Source organism: Schistocerca cancellata, chromosome 12 (genome assembly GCF_023864275.1).
Source record: "Schistocerca cancellata isolate TAMUIC-IGC-003103 chromosome 12, iqSchCanc2.1, whole genome shotgun sequence".
In the NCBI taxonomy this organism is placed as follows: Eukaryota; Metazoa; Arthropoda; class Insecta; order Orthoptera; family Acrididae; genus Schistocerca; species Schistocerca cancellata.
The window spans coordinates 46,106,483-46,129,491 of record NC_064637.1 but is presented as its reverse complement, the minus strand read 5'-3'; the positions used below and the strand labels follow the sequence as shown (position 1 = coordinate 46,129,491).

Sequence of the window (23,009 nt, the reverse complement as noted above, 5' to 3'; positions counted from 1 at the left end):
GCTGCATCAAACCAGTCTCAGGACTGAAGACCACAACGACAACAACAGTGTAATGTTAATCGAGATGTTCCACAGACGTGGAAAAGCCGGAGTATCCGTTTGGTAGAGGTCGGTCACTGTGTTGATGGTGCAGTGTTTTCCATTTTTCTCAGTCCACTGGTGTCGTCTGAAAGAACGGTGCGTACAGAAAGTATTGTGGAGATCGCCGCACACGTGACAGCGCTGTCCCTACTGGGGGAAATCACGCAGGGTCTCGTAGCAGAGGACAATCAGCCGCAACGGCCGCAGGTCAGGGCTGCGACACTATCACCAGAGCAGGCGGCTATCAGGCAGCCCGAGCCGTCCAGTGCTGACGCGGCCGTTGTCTGCATCTCTCGTGGTCGCCGGCTGACGGAGATACCCCTATCTGCGGTCGGGTTTCTTCTGGACGCGGGTCGCCAGATAGGAGCGGCCACAACCGACGACAGTCAGTTGAGCTCCGGACAGCCACAGCGCAGCGCCAGCCATGAAGAGCATCGGGAGGCGCTGGACTTCTCCGGTAAGTCGAGCTACCCCACACTGCCTAGCCTCGTCCGCCGCTCGTGGTCTCTCGGTAGCGTTCTCGCTTCCCGAGCACGGGGTCCCGGGTTCGATTCCCGGCGGGGTCAGGGATTTTCACCTGCCTCGAGATGACTGGGTGTTTGTGTTGTCCTCATCATTTCATCATCATCCAGGGAAGTGGCGAAATTGGACTGAGCAAAAATTGGGAAATTGTACGGGCGCTGATAACCACGCAGTTGAGCGCCCCACAAAACCAAACATCATCATCATCACACTGCCTAGCCTCGAGGGGTAGCCGTGCGCTCTGCATCTACATGGATACTCTGCAAATCACATTTAAGTGCCTGGCAGAGGGTTCATCGAACCACCTTCACAATTCTCTATTATTCCAATCTCGTACAGCGCGCGGAAAGAATGAACACCTATATCTTTCTGTACGAGCTGTGATATCCCTTATTTTATGGTGGTGATCGTTCCTCCCTATGTAGGTCGGCCTCAACAAAATATTTCCGCATTCGGAGGAGAAAGTTGGTGATTGGAATTTCGTTAGAAGATTCCGCCGCAACGAAAAACGCCTTTCTTTTTAATGATGACTGTTCTCTAGACCTAAACCACATCGAGCACGTCTGGGATGCTCTCGGTCGACGTATCGCTGCACGTCTTCAAACCCCTACGACACTTCAGGAGCTCCGACGGGCACTGGTGCAAGAATGGGAGGCTATACCCCAGCAGCTGCTCGACCACCTGATCCAGAGTATGCCAACCCGTTGTGCGGCCTGTGTACGTGTGCATGGTGTTCATATCCCATATTCAATGAATGAAATTTTCACTCTGCAGCGGAGTGTGCGCTGATATGAAACTTCCTGGCAGATTAAAACTGTGTGCCCGACCGAGACTCGAACTCGGGACCTTTGCCTTTCGCGGGCAAGTGCTCTACCAACTGAGCTACCGAAGCACGACTCACGCCCGGTCTCACAGCTTTACTTCTGCCAGTATCTCGTCTCCTACCTTCCAAACTTTACAGAAGCTCTTCTGCGAACCTTGCAGAACTAGCACTCCTGAAAGAAAGGATATTGCGGAGACATGGCTTAGCCACAGCCTGGGGGATGTTTCCAGAATGAGATTTTCACTCTGCAGCGGAGTGTGCGCTGATATGAAACTTCCTGGCAGATTAAAACTGTGTGCCCGACCGAGACTCGAACTCGGGACCTTTGCCTTTGGCGGGCAAGTGCTCTACCATCTGAGCTACCGAAGCTGTGAGTACCGGGCGCGAGTCGTGCTTCGGTAGCTCAGATGGTAGAGCACTTGCCCGCGAAAGGCAAAGGTCCCGAGTTCGAGTCTCGGTCGGGCACACAGTTTTAATCTGCCAGGAAGTTTCTTATCCCATATTGATGTCGGGGTACATGCGCAGGAAGCAGTGGTGTTTTGTACCACATATGTTTCTGGACGTTTTTCTCAACTTATCACCAATACCGTGGACGTACAGATCTGTGTGTTTCCTACATGCCTATGCTATTAGCGCCAGTTTTGTGTAGTGCCACGTCGTGTGGCACCACTTTCTGCAATTATCCTTAATTTATGAGCATGAGTGTATATAGAACATAACAGTTGTTCTATCATACTACGCCAAAGACCTTGCCACAGTAGTAACACCGCTTCCCGTCAGATAGCCGAAATTGAGCGCTTGGCTAGAACTTGGATGGGTGACCGTCTGGGCGTGTCGAGTGCTGTTGGCAAGCAGTCCTCTCTCTCCTCTGAGCACTATGGGACTTAACATCTGAGGTCATTAGTCCCCTAGAACTTAGAACTACTTAAACCTAACTAACCTAAGGACAGCACACAACACCCAGCCATCACGAGGCAGAGAAAATCCCTGACCCCGCCGGGAATCGAACCCGGGAACCCGGGCGTGGGAAGCGAGAACGCTACCGCACGACCACGAGATGAGGGCAAAGAGGGGAAGAGATTAAGTATGAGAAAGGGAGGAGTAGAATACGAGAGAGAGAGAGAGAGAGAGAGAGAGAGGGAGAGACAGTATGAGAGAGAGAGTAAGAGTTGGGTTGTCTTGTGGGAAGAGACCAAACTGCGAGGTCATCGGTCTTGTCGGATCAGGGAAGGACTGGGAACGAAGTCGGCTGTGCCCTTTCAGAGGAGCCATCCCGGCATTTGCCTGGAGAGAGAGTGGGAGAGATGAGAGTATGAGATGATAAGTGAGACAGTGTGTGTGAGAGGGAGAATGGCAGAGAGGAAGGAACGAGAAGAGAGAGAAAGAGAGGGAGAGATAGAGACAGGAAGAGAGAGAGAGAGAGGGAGAGAGAAGAGGAAAGAGGGGAAGATGGTTCAAATGGCTCTGAGCACTATGGGACTTAACATCTATGGTCATTAGTCCCCTAGAACTTAGAACTACTTAAACCTAAGTAACCTAAGGACAGCTCACAACACCCAGCCATCACGAGGCAGAGAAAATCCCTGACCCCGCCGGGAATCAAACCCGGGAACCCGGGCGTGGGAAGCGAGAACGCTACCGCACGACCACGAGATGTGGGCGTTGGCAGGCAGGGTACACTCAGCCCTGGTTAGGCCAATTGAGGAGCTGCTCGGTAATGATGTAGCGGTTTTGGTCACGAAAACTGACAATGTCTAGGACAGCTGTGTGCTGACCACATGCCCCTCCAGATCCGCACCCAATGACGCCTATCGTCAGAGGATGACGCTCAGTGCTCAGTGCCATTGGGCTTTACGGACCCTGTTAGGACAGAGTTGTCACATTTTGCTGGGGCACTCGGCACCCTTATCTCTGATGCACACTCGCCATCGAGGACAACATACTGGGTTCTATTACTTACAAGGGAACATCCCCATCGCACCCCTCTCAGATTTAGTTATAAGTTGGCACAGTGGATAGGCCTTGAAAAACTGAACACAGATCAATCGAGGAAACAGGAAGAAGTTGTGTGGAACTATGAAAAAATAAGCAAAATATACAAACTGGGTCGTCCAGGCGTAAGATAGGCAATATTAAGGGCAATGTGAGGCAAGGAGCGACGTGGTCCCGTGGTTAGCGTGAACAGCTGCGGAACGAGAGGTCCTTGGTTCAAATCTGCCCTCCACTGAAAATTTTGCTTTCTTTATTTTCGCAAAGTTATGATCTGTCCGTTCGTTCATTGACGTCTCTGTTCACTGTAATAAGTTTAGTGTCTGTGTTTTGCGACCGCACCGAAAAACCGTGTGATTGGTTGACGAAAGGACGTGCCTCTCTGATGGGAACCAAAAACATTTGATCGCAAGGTCATAGGTCAACCGATTCCTCCACAGGAAAACACGTCTGATATTTTGTATACGACACTGGTGACAGCATGTGCGTCACATGACAGGAATATGTTGTCGACCCACCTAACTAGTACACTTGGCGAATGGGTGAAAAGTTTCTTCTACCTTGCCCAATTTAGGTTTTCTTGTGGATGTAATAATAACTCCAAAAAAAGTGATGAAAACATAAGAGTTTTTCACATAAACTGAAAATAAAAAGTAAAAATTCTCGGTCGAGGGAAGATTTGAACCAAGGACCTCTCGTTCCGCAGCCGTTCACGCTAACCACGGGACCATGGAGCTCCTCACCTCACATTGCCCTTAATATTGCCTGTCTTACGCATGGACGACCCAGTTTGTATATTTTGCTTATTTTTTCATAGTTCCACACAACTTCTTCCTGTTTTCTCGATCGATCGGTGTTCAGTTTTTCAAGGCCTATCCACTGTGCCAACTTATAACTAAATCTGAGGGGGGTGCGATGGGGATGTTCCCTTGTTAGGAAGTCTTCGAGGCACTCACATATCTGTGAACTTATTTCATATGCTCGTCAACAGTCAGCAATGGGCTACTGCGTCAATTGCTTCCCGGAAATCAAGAAATGTGGTATCTTCCTGTTTCTCTTCATTCATAGTTTGCAGTGTCAGGAACGGGCACGCTGAATTTCGCACGAGCGATGCATTCTAAAACCGTGCTGAGCTGTGGACATAAGATTCTCAGTCTCAAAAATGGCTCTGAGCACTATGCGACTTAACTTCTGAGGTCATCAGTCGCCTAGAACTTGGAACTAATTAAACCTAACTGATCTAAGGACATCACACACATCCTTACCCGAGGCAGGATTCGAACCTGCGACCATAGCGGTCGCTCGGTTCCAGACTGTAGCGCCTAGAACCGCTCGGCCACCCCGGCCGGCTTCTCAGTCTCACGAGAATTTGCATCTCGTACTCTTTCTGTGGATAAAGAGCCGAAAAGTCACATTTCTGTTCGAATATGCGACTGATGTGCGCAGCTCGTGGTCTTGCGATAGCGTTCTCGCTTCCCACGCGCGGGGTCCCGGGTTCGATTTTTCCTGCCTCGTGATGACTGAGTATTGTTGTGTCGTCTTCATCATCATCATTCATCCCTATTACGGTCGTAGGAAGGCAATGGAAAACCACCTCCACTAGGACCTTGCCTAGTGCAGCGTTGCGGGTCTCCCGAATCGTCCCCTATGCTCCTCGGAGTATGGGACCTCATCATCATCATGCAACTGTTGATAAATTACTGGCAACAGTAAGGATATGAAGCTGTCATCAACCCGAAGATTGCTCTCAACGGCACTTTTCTAGACATGAACCTACTAAAGGCGATACACGTTTGGCAGTTTCTGACGTTTGTGACCTCCCCACAAAAATTAAAGATATTAATTAAATATAAATGGACCCATGCATAACCTTCCCGTAAAAATATAAAAAAATGAAAAATTTTAAATGTAAATGGACACCGTGCCAAAAGTTATTTCCCCACAAGATTACTGAATAATAATGACCCTAATGTTGTTGAGCTCGCACAAAACATTGTTAAATTGAAATAAAAGCGACTGTACCTTCGCTACAAAAATATTGAAAAATAATGACCCAACGTAAACTCGACACAAAAATTGAGAAATGAACATTCAATTGTAATGATTTTTTTCTTTTTAATAACGATTGCTTTGAAAACAGAATTATTATTGGGGCATTTCTTGAACAAATTAATTACAATTACAATACATTATTAGCTGAGCGCAATGCTGCTTCATTACCTTATTTAACAATATACCTCGTCCTGAATCGTGACCAGAGACCCATGTCGACCCCCGCCGACTCCTCACACACTACTGTACAGACTGACTACTGCAGACAGAGTGCCACTTCCAACTGAACTACATGCTCTCGCGACTCGCTACGTACCACAACTGCTACTGCCGGCTCACTACACGCAACTGAACTGAACTCTCGCGCGGTCAAGCGCAGACTAGCAACGATAAATAACTCTCTGGTCAGAGATTCTGTCATGCCTCGCCATCGCTGTCAATGAATACATTGAATACATACGCGTTTCACGTTTGAATTGCTTTAGGTCGGGCTGGAACTTACAGGTTAACTTGGACTGACAACCAACGTGCAATTCAGCGTTTCCGACATTAACAAACATTGTCAGGGGGGAAGAAGTGATGATTGACAAAGCAAAATGCTAAGTTTGGCCGGGAATTCTACCCCAATCTTTTGGAAATCTTTTTGCTGAGTCTTAGAAACACACGGTGAACTGTAACGTATGTAAATCATCTGGGAATAGCCGGCCTGCTTGTTCATCCGTGAAGCAAGTGTCTGGAAACAGAGAAGTCGTGGGATCGAATCTCAGCCGCACCAGTGAAATTTAATCTATCCTTCACCTCTCAATGATGTGAGGATTCACCAGGAAGGACACGTGGTTCGGACGCCGTCTTGAAGTATAGGTCCCATTTGCCTGGTTGGCTATCTGAGGTACGTTGTCGTTGTTATTGTGGTCTTCAGTCCTGAGACTGGTTTGATGCAGCTCTCCATGCTACTCTATCCTGTGCAAGCTTCTTCATCTCCCAGTACCTACTGTAACCTACAGCCTTCTGAATCTGCTTAGTGTATTCATCTCTTGGTCTCCCTCTACGATTTTTACCCTCCACACTGGCCTCCAATACTAAATTGGCGATCCCTTGGTGCCTCAACACATGTCCTACCAACCGATCCCTTCTTCTAGTCAAGTTGTGCCACAAATTTCTCTTCTGCCTAATTCTATTCAATACCTCCTCATTAGTTACGTGATCTACCCACCTTATCTTCAGCATTCTTCTGTAGCACCACATTTCCAAAGCTTCTATTCTCTTCTTGTCCAAACTAGTTATCGTCCATGTTTCACTTCCATACATGGCTACACTCCATACAAATACTTTCAGAAACGACTTCCTGACACTTAAATCAATACTAGATGTTAACAAATTTCTCTTCTTCAGAAACACTTTCCTTGCCATTGCCAGTCTACATTTTATATCCTCCCTACTTCGACCATCATCAGTTATTTTTCTCCCCAAATAGCAAAATTCCTACTTTAAGTGTCTCATTTCCTGATCTAATTCCCTCAGCATCACCCGACTTAATTCGACTACATTCCATGATCCTCGTTTTGCTTTTGTTGATGTTCATCTTATACCCTCCTTTCAAGACACTATCCATTCCATTCACCTGCTCTTCCAAGTCCTTTGCTGTCTCTGACAGAATTAGAGTGTCATCGGCGAACCTCAACGTTTTTATTTCTTCTCCATGGATTTTAATACCTACTCCGAATTTTTCTTTTGTTTCCTTCACTGCTCGCTCAATATACAGATTGAATAACTGCTTCCCTTTCATGTCCCTCGACTCTTATAGCTGCCATCTAGTTTCTGTACAAATTGTAAATAGCCTTTCGCACCCTGTATTTTACCCCTGCCACCTTCAGAATTTGAAAGAGCGTATTCCAGTCAACATTGTCAGAAGCTTTCTCTAAGTCTACAAATGCTAGAAACGTAGGTTTGCCTTTCCTTAATCTAGCTTCTAAGATAAGTCGTAGGGTCAATATTGCCTCACGTGTCCCAACATTTCTACGGAATCCAAACTGATCTTCCCCGAGGCCGGCTTTTACCAGTTTTTCCATTCGTCTGTAAAGAATCCGCGCTAGTATTTTGCAGCCGTGACTTATTAAACTTTTTGCAGTTTCTTCAGTTTTAACCTACAGGTACGTTAGGGACACGAAAGTCGCCGGATTGGCGTTATCTCGAAACTCCTGCACTCAGCTGTTGAGCCACACGAAATTACAGTGAGGTGGCAAAAATCATGGCCTAGCGATATGCACATATACGAGGGCAGTTCAATAAGTAATGCAACACATTTTTTTTCTGAAACAGGGGTTGTTTTATTCAGCATTGAAATAAACCACGTTATTCCCCAATCTTTTAGCTACACAACACTATTTTTCAACGTAATCTCCATTCAATGCTACGGCCTTACGCCACCTTGAAATGAGGGCCTGTATGCCTGCACGGTACCATTCCACTGGACGATGTCGGAGCCAACGTCGTACTGCATCAATAACTTCTTCATCATCCGCGCAGTGCGTCCCACGGATTGCGTCCTTCATTGGGCCAAACATGTGGAAATCCGACGGTGCGAGAACGGGGCTGTAGGGTGCAAGAGGAAGAACAGTCCACTGAAGTCACAGCTGTGCACGGCCGGCCCGCACGCGGGAGATCAGACAGTCTTGCTTGACCTTGCGGCGATGATGACACACGCTTTGCCCAACGACTCACCGTGCTTTTGTCCACTGCCAGATCACTGTAGACATTCCGCAAGCGCCTATGAATATCTGAGACGCCCTGGTTTTCCGCCAAAAGAAACTCGATCACTGCCCGTTGTTTGCAACGCACATCCGTTACAGACGCCATTTTAACAGCTCCGTACAGCGCTGCCACCTGTCGGAAGGCAATGAAACTATACGAGACGAAGCGGGAATGTTTGAAAGTATTCCACAAGAAATTTCAGGTTTTTTCAACCAAAATTGGCCGAGAAAAAAAATGTGTTGCATTACTTATTGAACTGCCCTCGTACAAATGGCGGTACTGTCGCGTACACAAGGTACAAAAGGGCGGTGCATTTGCGGAGCTGTCGTTTGCACTCAGGTGATCCGTGTGAAAAGGTTGCCGGCGTGACTACGGCCGCATGACAGGAATTAACAGACTTTGAACGCGGAGTCGTAGTTGGACCTAGACGCCTTGTGCGGAATTAGTATTTAATTTAGGGGCGACTCTAGACACTTCATCAAGAACAACGAACAACAGGCTTAGTGTTGCCACAACTCAACAAATAGCCTCTAGTCCCCTACTGTTACATCAATGCCGTGGTTGATTGGCTAAAGGAGATGGGTGCCTTCAATAATTGCTTACACAACACTACTTACACTACTGGCCGTTAAAATTGCTACACCAAGAAGAAATGCAGATGATAAACGCGTATTCATTGGACAAATATATTACACTAGAACTGACATGTGATTACACGCAATTTGGGTGCATAGATCCTCAGAATTCAGTACCCAGAACAACCACCTCTGACTGTAATAACGGCCTTGATACGCCTGGGCATTGAGTCAAAAAGAGCTTGGATGGCGTGTACAGGTACAGCTGTCCATGCAGCTTCAACACGATACCACAGTTCATCAAGAGTAGTGGCTGGCATATTGTGACGAGCCAGTTGCTCGGCCACCATTGACCAGACGTTTTCAGTTGGTGAGAGATCTGGAGAATGTGCTGGCCAGGGCAGCAGTCGAACATTTTCTGTATCCAGAAAGGCCCCTACAGGACTTGCAACATGCGGTCGTGCGTTATCCTGCTGAAATGTAGGGTTTCGCAGGGATCGAATGAAGGATAGAGCCACAGGTCGTAACGTCCACTGTTCAAAGTGCCGTCAATGCGCACAAGAGGTGACCGAGACGTGTAACCAATGGCACCCCATACCATCACGCCGGGTGATACGCCAGTATGGCGATGACGAATACACGCTTCCAATGTGCGTTCACCGCGATGTCGCCAAACACGGATGCGACCATCGTGATGCTCTAAACAGAACCTGGATTCATCCGAAAAAATGACGTTTTGCCATTCGTGCACCCAGGTTCATCGTCGAGTACACCATAGCAGGAGCTCCTGTCAGTGATGCAGCGTCTAGGGTAACCGCAGACATGGTCTCCGAGCTGCATTATTCTGCTGCAAACGTCGACGAACTGTTCGTGCAGATGGTTGTTATCTTGCAAACGTCCCCAACTGTTGACTCAGGGATCGAGACGTGGCTGCACCATCCGTTACAGACATGGGGATAAGATGCCTGTCATCTCGACTGCTAGTGATACGAGGCCGTTTGGACCCAGTACGGCGTTCGGTATTACCCTCCTGAACCCACGGATTCGATATTCTGCTAACACTCGTTGGATCTCGACCAATGCGAGCAGCAATGTCGCGATACGATAAACCGCAATCGCGATAGGGTACAATCCGACCTCTATCAAAGTCGGAAACGTGATGGTACGCATTTCTCCTCCTTACACGAGGCATCACAACAACGTTTCACCAGGCAACGCCGGTCAACTGCTGTTGGAAACTTTCCTCATCTCAGCACGTTGTAGGTGTCACCACCGGCGCCAACCTTGTGTGAATGCTCTGAAAAGCTAATCATTTGCATATCACAGCATCTTCTTCCTGTCGGTTAAATTTCGCGTCTGTAGCACGTCATCTTCGTGGTGTAGCAGTTTTAATGGCCAGTAGTATGTTTACGTAATTTATTAATAATAGTTCACTGAAAAACAAGTCTTAAAACACTTCATAGAAAGGCTGGTTAAATAACTGTTCCTTTGATTAATCGGGTAATAAATTCTCAATCAATAACAGTGGCATACATCACTTCCACATAAAAACTTACAGAATCGTAATGGTAGAAATGTACCCTACAAACTTCAAAATTCACTTTCATTTAACAAGCAGATATAAAAACTGTTATGTGTCGACAGAAGTGCCGACACAGTGTTATTTTGAAGGGGCCGAATAGGCACGCTATAAGCTCACCCAGAATATCGTGAAGTCTGAAACAGGATGCTCAATGAATGCTAATAAGAAAAGTACGTTGCTTTGGGAATACTTAACTTTAATCCATCCTTTTGGTATACATCGTTTATGGTGAATACAAGTAAGACTCTCTCCAGATATGGTTAACTGCGCCTAGCTAGGTCGTAGCTATGGACTTAGCTGAAGGCTATTCTAACTGTCTCTCGGCAAATGAGAGGAAGGCTTCGTACGTCTAGTCGCTAGCAATGTCGTCCGTACAACTGGGGCGAGTGCTAGTCCGTCTTTCTAGACCTGCCATGTGGTGGCGCTAGGTCTGCAAGTACTGACAGTGGCGACACGCGGGTCCAACATGTACTAATGGACCGCGGCCGATTTAAGCTACCACCTAGCAAGTGTGGTGTCTGGCGGTGACACCACAAAAACCTATCCAAAACTCATAGTTAGCATATTTGTCAAATTCCAGTATTTATAACCCGCTGAACTACTGCGCAGAACTGACAATTTCAAATCTGTAATCCTAATAACAGAAAATAATCTTCACAAATAAGACGGTCGCAGGTTCGAATCCTGCCTCGGGCATGGATGTGTGTGATGGCTTTAGGTTGGTTAGGTTTAAGTAGTTCTAAGTTCTAGTGGACTGATGATCTCAGATGTTAAGTCCCATAGTGCTCAGAGCCATTTTTGAACAAATAAGAAATATAATAACTGTATGACAACGTCCTTCCGGCATTGGTCACACTTTTACAAAATCGTAAATTCCGTTGAAAACTGAGTGTTGCTGCTCAGTCTCCACACAGTTAAGTAAACTAACACTGCAGAAGCCACTGAAGGTTAGTACACGTGCCGTATTCCACTGCTTTCTCCTCCAATATCGTGACATCCTTATTGTGGTTCAAAATGGCTCTGAGCACTATGGGACTTAACATCGATGGTCATCAGTCCCCAAGAACTTAGAACTACTTAAACCTAACTAACCTAAGGACATCACACAACACCCAGTCATCAGAGAAAGTCCCTGACCCCGCCGGGAATCGAACCCGGGAACCCGGGCGTGGGCATCCTTATTGTGGGCGAACATGCTACAGCACAGCGTGTTCAGGTTGGGTCCACGCTGTCTTGTCTACCTGCCGTGGCAAAAAAACCCACAAACCACATCGGCCACAGCTCGCGGTAAACTGCGTCCATACAATTGCAGAGCCCACGGATTACTGTTACACAGCAACGTTGAATTCCCAAGCGTCTCGGTTTCGTCATCAGTTCATTACCACAGAATGCCCAACTTATTAATGCACAATTCGGACCGTCCGGACCCCAATACTCTGTCGTTCTGTCCTTCTCGCTCGGTACTCTCCAACCCTCCTCTCAGTCTGGAACCGCACGACCGCTACGGTCGCAGGTTCGAATCCTGCTTCGGGCATGGATGTGTGTGATGTTCTTAGGTTAGTTAGGTTTAAGTAGTTCTAAGTTCTAGGGGACTGATGACCTCAGATGTTAAGTCCCATAGTGCTCAGAGCCATTTGAACCATTTGAACCCTCCTCTCATCGTCGCCAGAGGAACACTCGCCGCCAACTCGGCGCCCCAGTATCTCTGGCGAGGCCAATATTGACCTTAACACTAGCGGCCGGAACACAATCGTACGGAAAATCGCCACAGCATGGGACATATAATTTCGCAAATTGTTATGGAATTCAGTACTCCAAGAGCAAAAGTGTCAAGAGTGAGCCGAGAATACCAAATTTCAGGCGTTACCTCTCACCGCAGACAACGCAGTGGCTTCACTTAACGACCACGAGCAGCGGCGTTTGTGTAGAGTTGTCAGTGCTAACAGACAAGCAACACTGCGTGAAATAACCGCAGAAATCAATGTGGGACGTACGACGAACGTATCCGTTAGGGCAGTACGGCGGAATTTGGAGTTAAATATCTATATCAGCATACGACCATCGCGAGTGCCTTTGCTGACAAACCGAGCGGGGTGGCGCAGTGGTTAGACACTGGACTCGCATTCGGGAGGACGACGGTTCAATCCCGCGTCCGGCCATCCTGATTTAGGTTTTCCGTGATTTCCCTAAATCACTCCAGGCAAATGCCGGGATGGTTCCTCTGAAAGGGCACGGCCGACTTCCTTCCCAATCCTTCCCTAACCCGATGAGACTGATGACCACGCTGTCTGGTCTCCTTCCCCAAACCAACCAACAACAATTTGCTGACAACACGATTTCGCCTGCAGCGTCTTTCCTGCGCTTGTGACCATTTCGGTTGAACCATAGACAACTGGAAAACTGTGGCTTGGTTGGATGAGTCTCGACTTCAAGTGATGGTCAAATGGCTCTGAGCACTATGGGACTTAACATCTGAGGTCATCAGTTCCCTAGAACTTAGAACTACTTAAACCTAACTAAATGGCTCTGAGCACTATGGGACTTAACATCTGAGGTCATCAGTCCCCTAGAACTTAGAACTACTTAAACCTAGCTAAATGGCTCTGAGCACTATGGGACTTAACATCTGAGGTCATCAGTCCCCTAGAACTTAGAACTACTTAAACCTAACAAAATGCCTCTGAGCACTATGGGACTTAACATCTGAGGTCATCAGTCCCCTAGAACTTAGAACTACTTAAACCTAGCTAAATGGCTCTGAGCACTATGGGACTTAACATCTGAGGTCATCAGTCCCCTAGAACTTAGAACTACTTAAACCTAACTAAATGGCTCTGAGCACTATGGGACTTAACATCTGAGGTCATCAGTCCCCTATAACTTAGAACTACTTAAACCTAACTAAATGGCTCTGAGCACTATGGGACTTAACATCTGAGGTCATCAGTCCCCTACAACTTAGAACTACTTAAACCTAACTAAATGGCTCTGAGCACTATGGGACTTAACGTCTGAGGTCATCAGTCCCCTAGAACTTAGAACTACTTAAACCTAACTAAATGGCTCTGAGGACTATGGGACTTAGCATCTGAGGTCATCAGTCCCCTAGAACTTAGAACTACTTAAACCTAACTAACCTAAGGACATCACACACTGAAACGTCCCCTTAGAAAAATTATACAAGACTGTGCTTAAACTGACACACAATGTTTTTAGCTCAACGCAATCTGACTATCAAAGATCCCTGCAAAAGAATGGCCCTGAGTAACATTAAACTATACCTTTCAGAAATCACTTACCTCACAAAAATCTTCATTACTCGAACTACTGCAATACGGCGAGCGCCACTACTGCCAGCTAAATAAAAGATTCAAACTACGGAAGGCACTAACTACTGATAGGGATAGTTAGCAAATGAAAGATATTAATAGAGAACAAACAATGTATTTACCTTAATAGTCATAATATATATAGCAGTTCATGACAAATTACAAAACTCCGCCATCTCTCTGCCCACATCCACCACTGCTGGCGGCTCACCTCCAACTGCGCAACGCTACGCGCTGTTCACATCCAGCTGCCGCTGCCCAACACTACAATGGCAGACAACAATGCAAACTAGCCACAGACTGCACACAGCACAGCCAGTGATTTTCATACAGAGCGCTACGTGGCATTACCAATATAAAAATCTAAACAGCCTACTTACAACACATCCATGCCCGAGGTAGGACTCGAACCTGCGACCGCAGAGGTCGCGCGGCGCCAGACTGTAGCGGCTAGAACCGCTCGGCCACCCCGGGCGGCATTTCAAGTGATAAGAGCTGATGGTAGAGTTGGAGTGTAGGGGGTCTAAGTTATCAACAAGGCACTGCGCCTCCGAAACGATGTGGGCTGTGTTTGCATAGATTGGACTGGGCTCTCCGGTCTGTTCGGCCACTTGAAGACCATTTGCAGCCATTCATGGACTTCGTGTTCCAAACTACGCCGTGCAAAAGGAGGTCCGACACGATATTAGGAGATATCCCATGACTTTCGTCATCTCACTGTTTTTTTGCGAATAAAGTTAGTAGTAAATTCGTAATAAATTAAAACATCATGCTTCATGCGGCTGTTATACTGCATGAACAGCGAAAATGAAGTAAACGATACAGTTTTTTTTCCTTTCATCCTTTCGCGGGAGTTGTCAGCGTAAAAAGTTTTTTTTTAATGGTTTCTAATTATATGTATGTTCGAATTCAATACGTGATTTCATTCGCAAATACTGGCTGATCAGAGTGTGGCTACTCACGCGTTGTAGACTATACTGCTTTTTCACTCCAACCCCTTTGATAAGTAGGTGGTTCTTGCCATCACATCGATTCTTTGCAGACAGTTAGAGATATGTGTACCAAGTTTGGCTGAAATAGGCCCAGCGGTTTAGGAGGTGATGTGGGACATACATACAGTGAATAGCCAGAGGAACTGATACACCTGCCTAACATCGTGTAGGGCCCCCACGAGCACGCAGAAGTGCCGCAACACACCGTGGCATGGACTCGACTAATGTCTGAAGTAGTGCTGGAGGGAGACGACACCATGAAACCTGCAGGGCTGTCCATAAATCCGTAAGAGTACAGATCTCTTCTGACCAGCATGTCGCAAGGCATCCCAGATATACTCCGGAGTTTGATGGCTAGTGGAAGTGTTTAAACTCAGAAGAGTGCACCTGGAGTCACTGTGTAGCAAATCTGTACCTGTAGGGTGTCGCATTGTCCTGCTGGAATTTCCCAAGTCCGTCGGAATGCACAATGGACATGAATGGATGCAGGATACCAGACGGATGCATACGTACGTTTCAGGTGCCAGAGTCGTACCTAGACGTATCAAGAGCCTCATATCACTCCAACTGCACGTGCACCACATCATTACACAGTCTCCACAGCTTGAACAGTCTCCCCTGCTGACATGCGGAGTCCATAGATTCATGAGGTTGTCTCCATACCCATACACGTCCATCCGCTCGATACAATTTGAAACGAGACTCGTCCGACCAGGCAACATGTTTCCAGTCATCAACAGTCCAACGTCGGTGTTGACGGGCCCAGGCGAGGCGTAAATCTTTGTGTCGTGCAGTCATCAAGGGTACACGAGTGTTTCTTCGGCTCCAAAAGCCCATATCGATCATGTTTCGTCAAATGATTCGCACGCTGACAATTGTTTATGGCGCAGCATTGAAACCTGCAGCAGTTTGCGGAAATGTTACACTTCTGTCAGCATGTTGTTATCAACGGAGAGACGTCTACAGATATTAAAGTAACCTCTGGCGTGCCACAGGGGAGTGTTATGGGACCATTGCTTTTCACAATATATATAAATGACCTAGTACATAGTGTCGGAAGTTCCATGCGGCTTTCCGCGGATGATGCTGTAGTATACAGAGAAGTTGCAGCATTAGAAAATTGTAGCGAAATGCAGGAAGATCTGCAGCGGATAGGCACTTGGTGCAGGGAGTGGCAACTGACCCTTAATATAGACAAATGTAATGTATTGCGAATACATAGAAAGAAGGATCCTTTATTGTATGATTATATGATAGCGGAACAAACACTGGTAGCAGTTACTTCTGTAAAATATCTGGGAGTATGCGTGCAGAACGATTTGAAGTGGAATGATCATATAAAATTAATTGTTGGTAAGGCGGGTACGAGGTTGAGATTCATTGGGAGAGTCCTTAGAAAATGTAGTCCATCAACAAAGGAGGTGGCTTACAAAACACTCGTTCGACCTATACTTGAGTATTGCTCATCAGTGTGGGATCCGTACCAGATCGGGTTGACGGAGGAGATAGAGAAGATCCAAAGAAGAACGGCGCGTTTCGTCACAGGGTTATTTGGTAACCGTGATAGCGTTACGGAGATGTTTAACAAACTCAAGTGGCAGACTCTGCAAGAGAGGCGCTCTGCATCGCAGTGTAGCTTGCTCGCCAGGTTTCGAGAGGGTGCGTTTCTGGATGAAGTATCGAATATATTGCTTCCCCCTACTTATACCTCCCGAGGAGATCACGAATGTAAAATTAGAGAGATTAGAGCGCGCACAGAGGCTTTCAGACAGTCGTTCTTCCCGCGAACCATACGCGACTGGAACAGGAAAGGGAGATAATGACAGTGGCACGTAAAGTGCCCTCCGCCACACACCGTTGGTTGGCTTGCGGAGTATAAATGTAGATGTAGATGTAGATGTGAACGATTTTCTTCAGTCGTCTTTGGTCCCGTTCTTGGAGGATCTTTTTCCTGCCGCAGCGATGTCGGAGATTTGATGCTTTACCGGATTCTTGATATTCACGGTGCACTCGTGAAATGGTCGTACGGGAAAATCGGCACTTCGTCGCTACCTCGGAGATGCTGTGTTTTATCGCTCGTGCGCCTACTATAACACGTCGTTCAGACGCACTTAAATGTTGATAACCTGCCATTGTAGCAGCAGTAACCGATCAACAACTGCGCCAGACACTTGCCTTATATAGGCTTAGCCGACCGCAGCGCCGTCTTCTGCCTGTTCACATGTCTTTGTACTTGAATACGCATGAGCATACTAGATTTTTGCGGTTCAGTGTACTCACATTCATTTTTGAATGACTGGAAGTTGACACACGTACATTCATGATATTGTTTTAATTGAAGTTTTCTGTTTTCTTGGTAAACTTTGCTTCGCTGAATAAGAAAGTGGGCTACGCACTAGAAATTGTAACGTTCATCCCCTCCCTTTCTTTTTTTGTTATCACTATAAACTTAATACTTTTCTTTACTAATGCCCTTCTGGGAATATTCTCCATCCTGTCAACTATATTTAGCGACAGGATGTTTATAAGGGTTCCTCAGTATTTATGTCGCTAACCGGTCAGGTGTTGACAGATGTGAAAATTACCGAACTACCAGTTTAATAAGTCACAGCTGCAAAATACTAACGCGAATTCTTTACAGTCGAATGGAAAAACTGGTAGAAGCCGATCTCGGCGAAGATCAGTTTGGATTCCGTAGAAATGTTGGGACACGTGAGGCATACTGACCCTACGACTTATCTTAGAAAATAGATTAAGGAAAGGCAAACCTACATTTCTAACATTTGTTGACTTAGAGAAAGCTTTTGACAATGTTGCCTGGAATACTCTCTTTCAAATTCTAATGGTGGCAGGGGTAAAATACAGGGAGCGAAAGGCTATTTACAATTTGTACAGAAACCAGATGGCAGTTATAAGAGTCGAGGGGCATGAAAGGGAAGCAGCGGCTGGGAAGGGAGTGAGACAGGGTTGTAGCCTGTCCCCTATGTTATTCAATCTGTATATTGAGCAAGCAATAAAGGAAACAAAAGAAAAGTTCGGAGTAGGTATTAAAATCCATGGAGAAGAAATAAAAACTTTGAGGTTCGCCGATGACATTGTAATTCTGTCAGAGACAGCAAAGGACTTGGAAGAGCAGTTGAACGGAATGGACAGTGACTTGAAAGGAGGATATAAGATGAACATCAGCAATAGTCAAAACGAAGATAATGGAATGTAGTCGAATTAAGTTGGATGATGCTGAGGGAATTAGATTAGGAAATGAGACACTTAAAGTAGTAAAGGAGTTTTGCTATTTGGGGAGCAAAATAATTGATGATGGTCGAAGTAGAGAGGATATAAAATGTAGACTGGCAATGGCAAGGAAAGCGTTTCTGAAGAAGAGAAATTTGTTAACATCGAGTATAGATTTAAATGTCAGGAAGTCGTTTCTGAAAGTATTTGTATGGAGTTTAGCCATGTATGGAAGTGATACATGGACGATAAATAGTTTTGATAAGAAGAGAATAGAAGCTTTCGAAATGTGGTGCTACAGAAGAATGCTGAAGATTAGATGGGTAGATCACATAACTAATGAGGAGGTATTGAATAGAATTGGGGAGAAGAGGAGTTTGTGTCACAACTTGAGAAGAAGAAGGGACCGGTTGGTAGGACATGTTCTGAGGCATCAAGGGTTCACAAATTTAGCATTGGAGGGCAGCGTGGAGGGTAAAAATCGTAGAGGGAGAGCAAGAGATGAATACACTAAGCAGATTCAGAAGGCTTGCAGAAGGTTGCAGTAATACTGGGAGATGAAGATGCTTGCACAGGATAGAGTAGCATGGAGAGCAGCATCAAACCAGTCTCAGGACTGAAGACAACAACAACAACAACCGGTTATCAGCGAGTAACAGTCATTATATGTTTAGTGTTATGTTATGTTTTTTGTTCTTGAGACACGCGAAATAATCTATAAATTGTTTCATTCATTCCACCTCGTTATGAAAATGCGCCACCAATGTATGTTACATGGAACCAAGTAGCAATATAATAGGCACTCGATAGCGATGATAAGGTTCATAGGCGTAAGAGATCCAAGGGGAAAGAATTAAAAACAAAAATCAATCCTAGCTTGTTGTATGTTGCTCAGGACTGTTACACACTCCAAATGCCTAATTCATAGCGATGGTGACATAACTACTGATTTCGGCTTACCCGTCTTCATTTACACTTCCTGCACAGTCATTTCATATACCTAAAAGTGCTCTTGTTGAAGGTTCCAAATAGATCTGACGAGAATGCCCGAGAACTAGAAATATACACATATATTTAAATACTCATGTTGCGACAATTTTAATAACCAACAAATTTTTGTCAGTAAGGCTAACAGCTGACGTTTTTAAACTGTGTAAGTAGGCTGTTTATGTTTTCTTTATGTAAGTAGGCTGTTTATGTTTTCTTATTGGCAACGTTACGTAGCACTCTATATGAAAATCACTGGCTGTGCTGTGTGCAGTCTGTGGCTAGTTTGCATTGTTGTCTGCCATTGTAGTGTTGGGCAGCTGGATGTGAACAGCGCGTAGCGTTGCGCATTTGGAGGTGAGCCGCCAGCAGTGGTGGATGTGGGGAGAGAGATGGCGGAGTTTTGATAATTTGTAATACTGGATATTATGAACTACTATATATATTATGACTGTTAAGGTAAATACATTGTTTGTTCTCTATTTTCATCTTTCAATTGCTAACTATACCTATCAGTAGTTAGTGCCTTCCGTAGTTATAATCTTTTATTTAGCTGGCAATAGTGGCGCTCGCTGTATTGCAGTAGTTCGAGTAACGAAGATTTTTGTGAGGTAAGTGATTTGTGAAAGGTATAGTTTAATGTTTGTCTGGGTCATTCTTTTGTAGGGATTTTTGATAGTCAGACTGCGTTGCGCTAAAATTATTGTGTGTCAGTTTAAGCACAGTCGTGTAAAATAGTTCTAAGGGGACGTTTCAACTGAAAACAATTTTTGTTACGATTTACCATTTTCACTCACAGAACTTCACAGTCCTTTGTGTTGTTAAGTCTAATGTAGCAACAAATTTATTTATCGTCTACTATATCGGCGGTTTTCAGAAACACAGCAGGGCGTTATTGGTGAAGTTCTACTATCAAAACAACAGTAATGCTGAAGCTGCACTTCGAGAATATCTCCGGCTGAAAAGATCATGGAAGGGTCCTCTTTCTCAACCTGCTGTGCGGAGCATGGTGAAGAGGTTTGAGTCAATTGGAGAACTGGGTGTCACTCCGGGAAGAGGCCGACGACCGGTTGCACCACAGGTGGTTGATGAAATCGCTGTTGCTATGACTGGCAACGCTCCGTGCAAAATTCCCGATCGTCAGGCAGTGCGCGTGCTGTGTCACGGCAGTTGAACATCCCGTGGTCCACTGTACGGAAGGTTCTTCGAACCATTCTCAAATGGTATCCGTACAAGATCCATATCGTGCAACAGCTTGCACAACAGGCCACACAACGACGTGTTGACTTCGTTCTCCACTTTCTCGTAAGGATTGACGAGGGCTGGCCCTGGACCAAACTATGGACAGACGAAGCTCATTTTTCTGTGATGGGTGAGGTTTCTAGCATTTGTAGATTTAGAGAAAGCTTTTCACAATGTTGACTGGAATACTCTCTTTCACATTCTAAAGGTGGCAAGGGTAAAATACAGGGAGCGAAAGGCTATTTACAATTTGTACAGAAACCAGATGGCAGTTATAAGAGTCGAGGGGCATGAAAGGGAAGCAGTGGTTGGGAAAGGAGTGAGACAGGGTTATAGCCTATCCCCGATGTTATTCAATCTGTATATTGAGCAAGCAGTAAAGGAAACAAAAGAAAAATTCGGAGTAGGTATTAAAATTCATGGAGAAGAAGTAAAAACTTTGAGGTTCGCCGATGACATTGTAATTCTGTCAGAGACAGCAAAGGACTTGGAAGACAGTTGAATGGAATGGACAGTGTCTTGAAAGGAGGATATAAGATGAACATCAACAACAGTAAAACAAGGATAATGGAATGTAGTCGAATTAGGTCGGGTGATGCTGAGGGAATTAGATTAGGAAATGAGACACTTAAAGTAGTAAAGGAGTTTTGCTATTTAGGGAGTAAAATAACTGATGATGGTTGAAGTAGAGAGGATATAAAATGTAGACTGGCAATGGCAAGGAAATCGTTTCTGAAGAAGAGAAATTTGTTAACATCGAGTATAGATTTAAGTGTCAGGAAGTCGTTTCTGAAAGTATTTGTATGGAGTGTAGCCATGTATGGAAGTGAAACATGGACGATAACTAGTATGGACAAGAAGAGAATAGAAGCTTTCGAAATGTGGTGCTACTGAAGAATGCTGAAGATAAGGTGGGTAGATCACGTAACTAATGAGGAGGTATTGAATAGGATTGGGGAGAAAAGGAGTTTGTGGCACAACTTGACTAGAAGAAGGGATCGGTTGGTAGGACATGTGTTGAGGCATCAAGGGATCACAAATTTAGCATTGGAGGGGAGCGTGGAGGGTAAAAATCGTAGAGGGAGACCAAGAGATGAATACACTAAGCAGATTCAGAAGGATGTAGGTTGCACTAGGTACTGGGAGATGAAGAAGCTTGCACAGGATAGAGTAGCATGGAGAGCTGCATCAAACCAGTCTCAGGACTGAAGACCACAACAACAACAACGGGTGAGGTGAACACGCAAAATTACCAAATGGGGGGGGGGGGTCTTCACCTCCACTCACTGTGCATAAAGATCCTCTGCATGTTGAACGTGTCACCGTATGGTGTGGCTTCTCGGCCAGCTTCATCATTGGCTCAATCTTTTTTGAACAGGTTGTCGCTCAAGGACCAAAGCTGTGCAGTGTGGGTGGCCAGCGATACTGTAATATGTTTCGCCAGCGTGACATACCCAGGACAGAGACGCACTGAACCCAACAGTTTTCGTGCAAGGTGGGGCCCCACCGCACATCGTTAATGAAGTTCACCTGCTTCTCCGAAACTTGGAAACGATCGAATTATTTGTCCGGCACAACCACCTGATCTCACTCCCTGTGATTTCTGGTTGTGAGGCTACCTGAAGGACAGGGTTTACCAGGGGAACATTCACACATGTGCTGATCTGAAGCGGAGCATATCAAGAGAGGTAGCCAGCATACCTTTAGACATGCTTCGTTCTGCTGTGCAGAATACAATCCTACGCTTTCAGACTCTTCTGGACACTGATGGGGCCGGCCAGGGTGGCCGAGCGGTTCTAGGCGCTACAGTCTGGAACTGCGCGACTGCTACGGTCGCAGGTTCGAATCCTGCCTCGGGCATTGATGTGTGTGATGTCCTTAGGTTAGTTAGGCTTACGTAGCTCTAAGTTCTAGGGGACTGATGACCTCAGAAATTAAGTCCCACAGTGCTCAGAGCCATTTGACACTGATGGGCGCCATATTGAGATCCTTTTGTGGCAGTAATGGTACCATAATGTACTTGTATGATGTACCGTAGCAGCACATTAAATGTGTTTCATCTGAAGTGATTTTGCATTATTTCTCTTCTCCTTGCCCTTGACATTGTTTCCAAATCTGCTACTTGTACAGTAATTAGTTTCCCTGTTATAACCTGTTAAATAGGGAAAGTTTAACTATAACCACCCAGTACAACATCTTTCCGCAAAAGGTCAGGTCTTCTGGTGTATACTGGCAATTTTTTGCTATTACAGGAAAACGACACTAAAATAAAATATGACAAATGTGGTGTGATTTAGTAGTTATTATCGATTTTTATGACAGTACGTAGATTCCCGATTGTAAAAACTATGTCTCAGACCAATATAAACGTTACTATATGCACTTATCAGATATCGTATTCGGAAGTGTCGCTTGCTGACCGCTTGGGGAGCTACTGTCGCAGTGGGAAAAAAAAACCGAGACGGAGTGTCGCCACAGTCTAACATAACAGTCGCGACACTCACTGCTGTAAAAGTTGCCGTTTGACAGATGGAGCGGCACTAGCGCTCCAAGCGGCAGGTAAGGTGAACGTCAGATGCGTAGTAAGCATCATAATGTTTGTTTACATCCATTTCCTACGTAATTTCGGAATTATTCGAGTTATTTTCTTGCCTCCAAGAGTTTGTTTAGTATCGGAAGGCATATATGTTTCTATTAATGATTCTAAAATAAGCGCAAGTATGGACAAAAACCATGAATAGAGTGGCAAGCTACAACACATTCGTGAAGAAACACTTGTGACATTGGACAGAATTGCAGCTTACCACGTTGATATCAAAAGAATATAAACACAGATTCACATGTAAGAAGCAC

At 45.6% G+C, this 23,009-nt stretch overlaps 1 protein-coding gene across 1 annotated transcript in view; it reads left to right on the top strand.

Annotated features, from left to right (window-relative positions):
- The first annotated feature begins 386 nt into the window (after positions 1–386).
- LOC126109872 (pyruvate kinase-like) overlaps positions 387–23,009 on the top strand; it is a 146,078-nt gene continuing 123,455 nt past the window's right edge. The window contains exon 1 of the mRNA XM_049914940.1: positions 387–538. Within this exon, the coding sequence (XP_049770897.1) occupies positions 506–538 (33 nt within the window). The 5' untranslated portion in view covers positions 387–505. The remainder of the gene's footprint in view (positions 539–23,009) is intronic.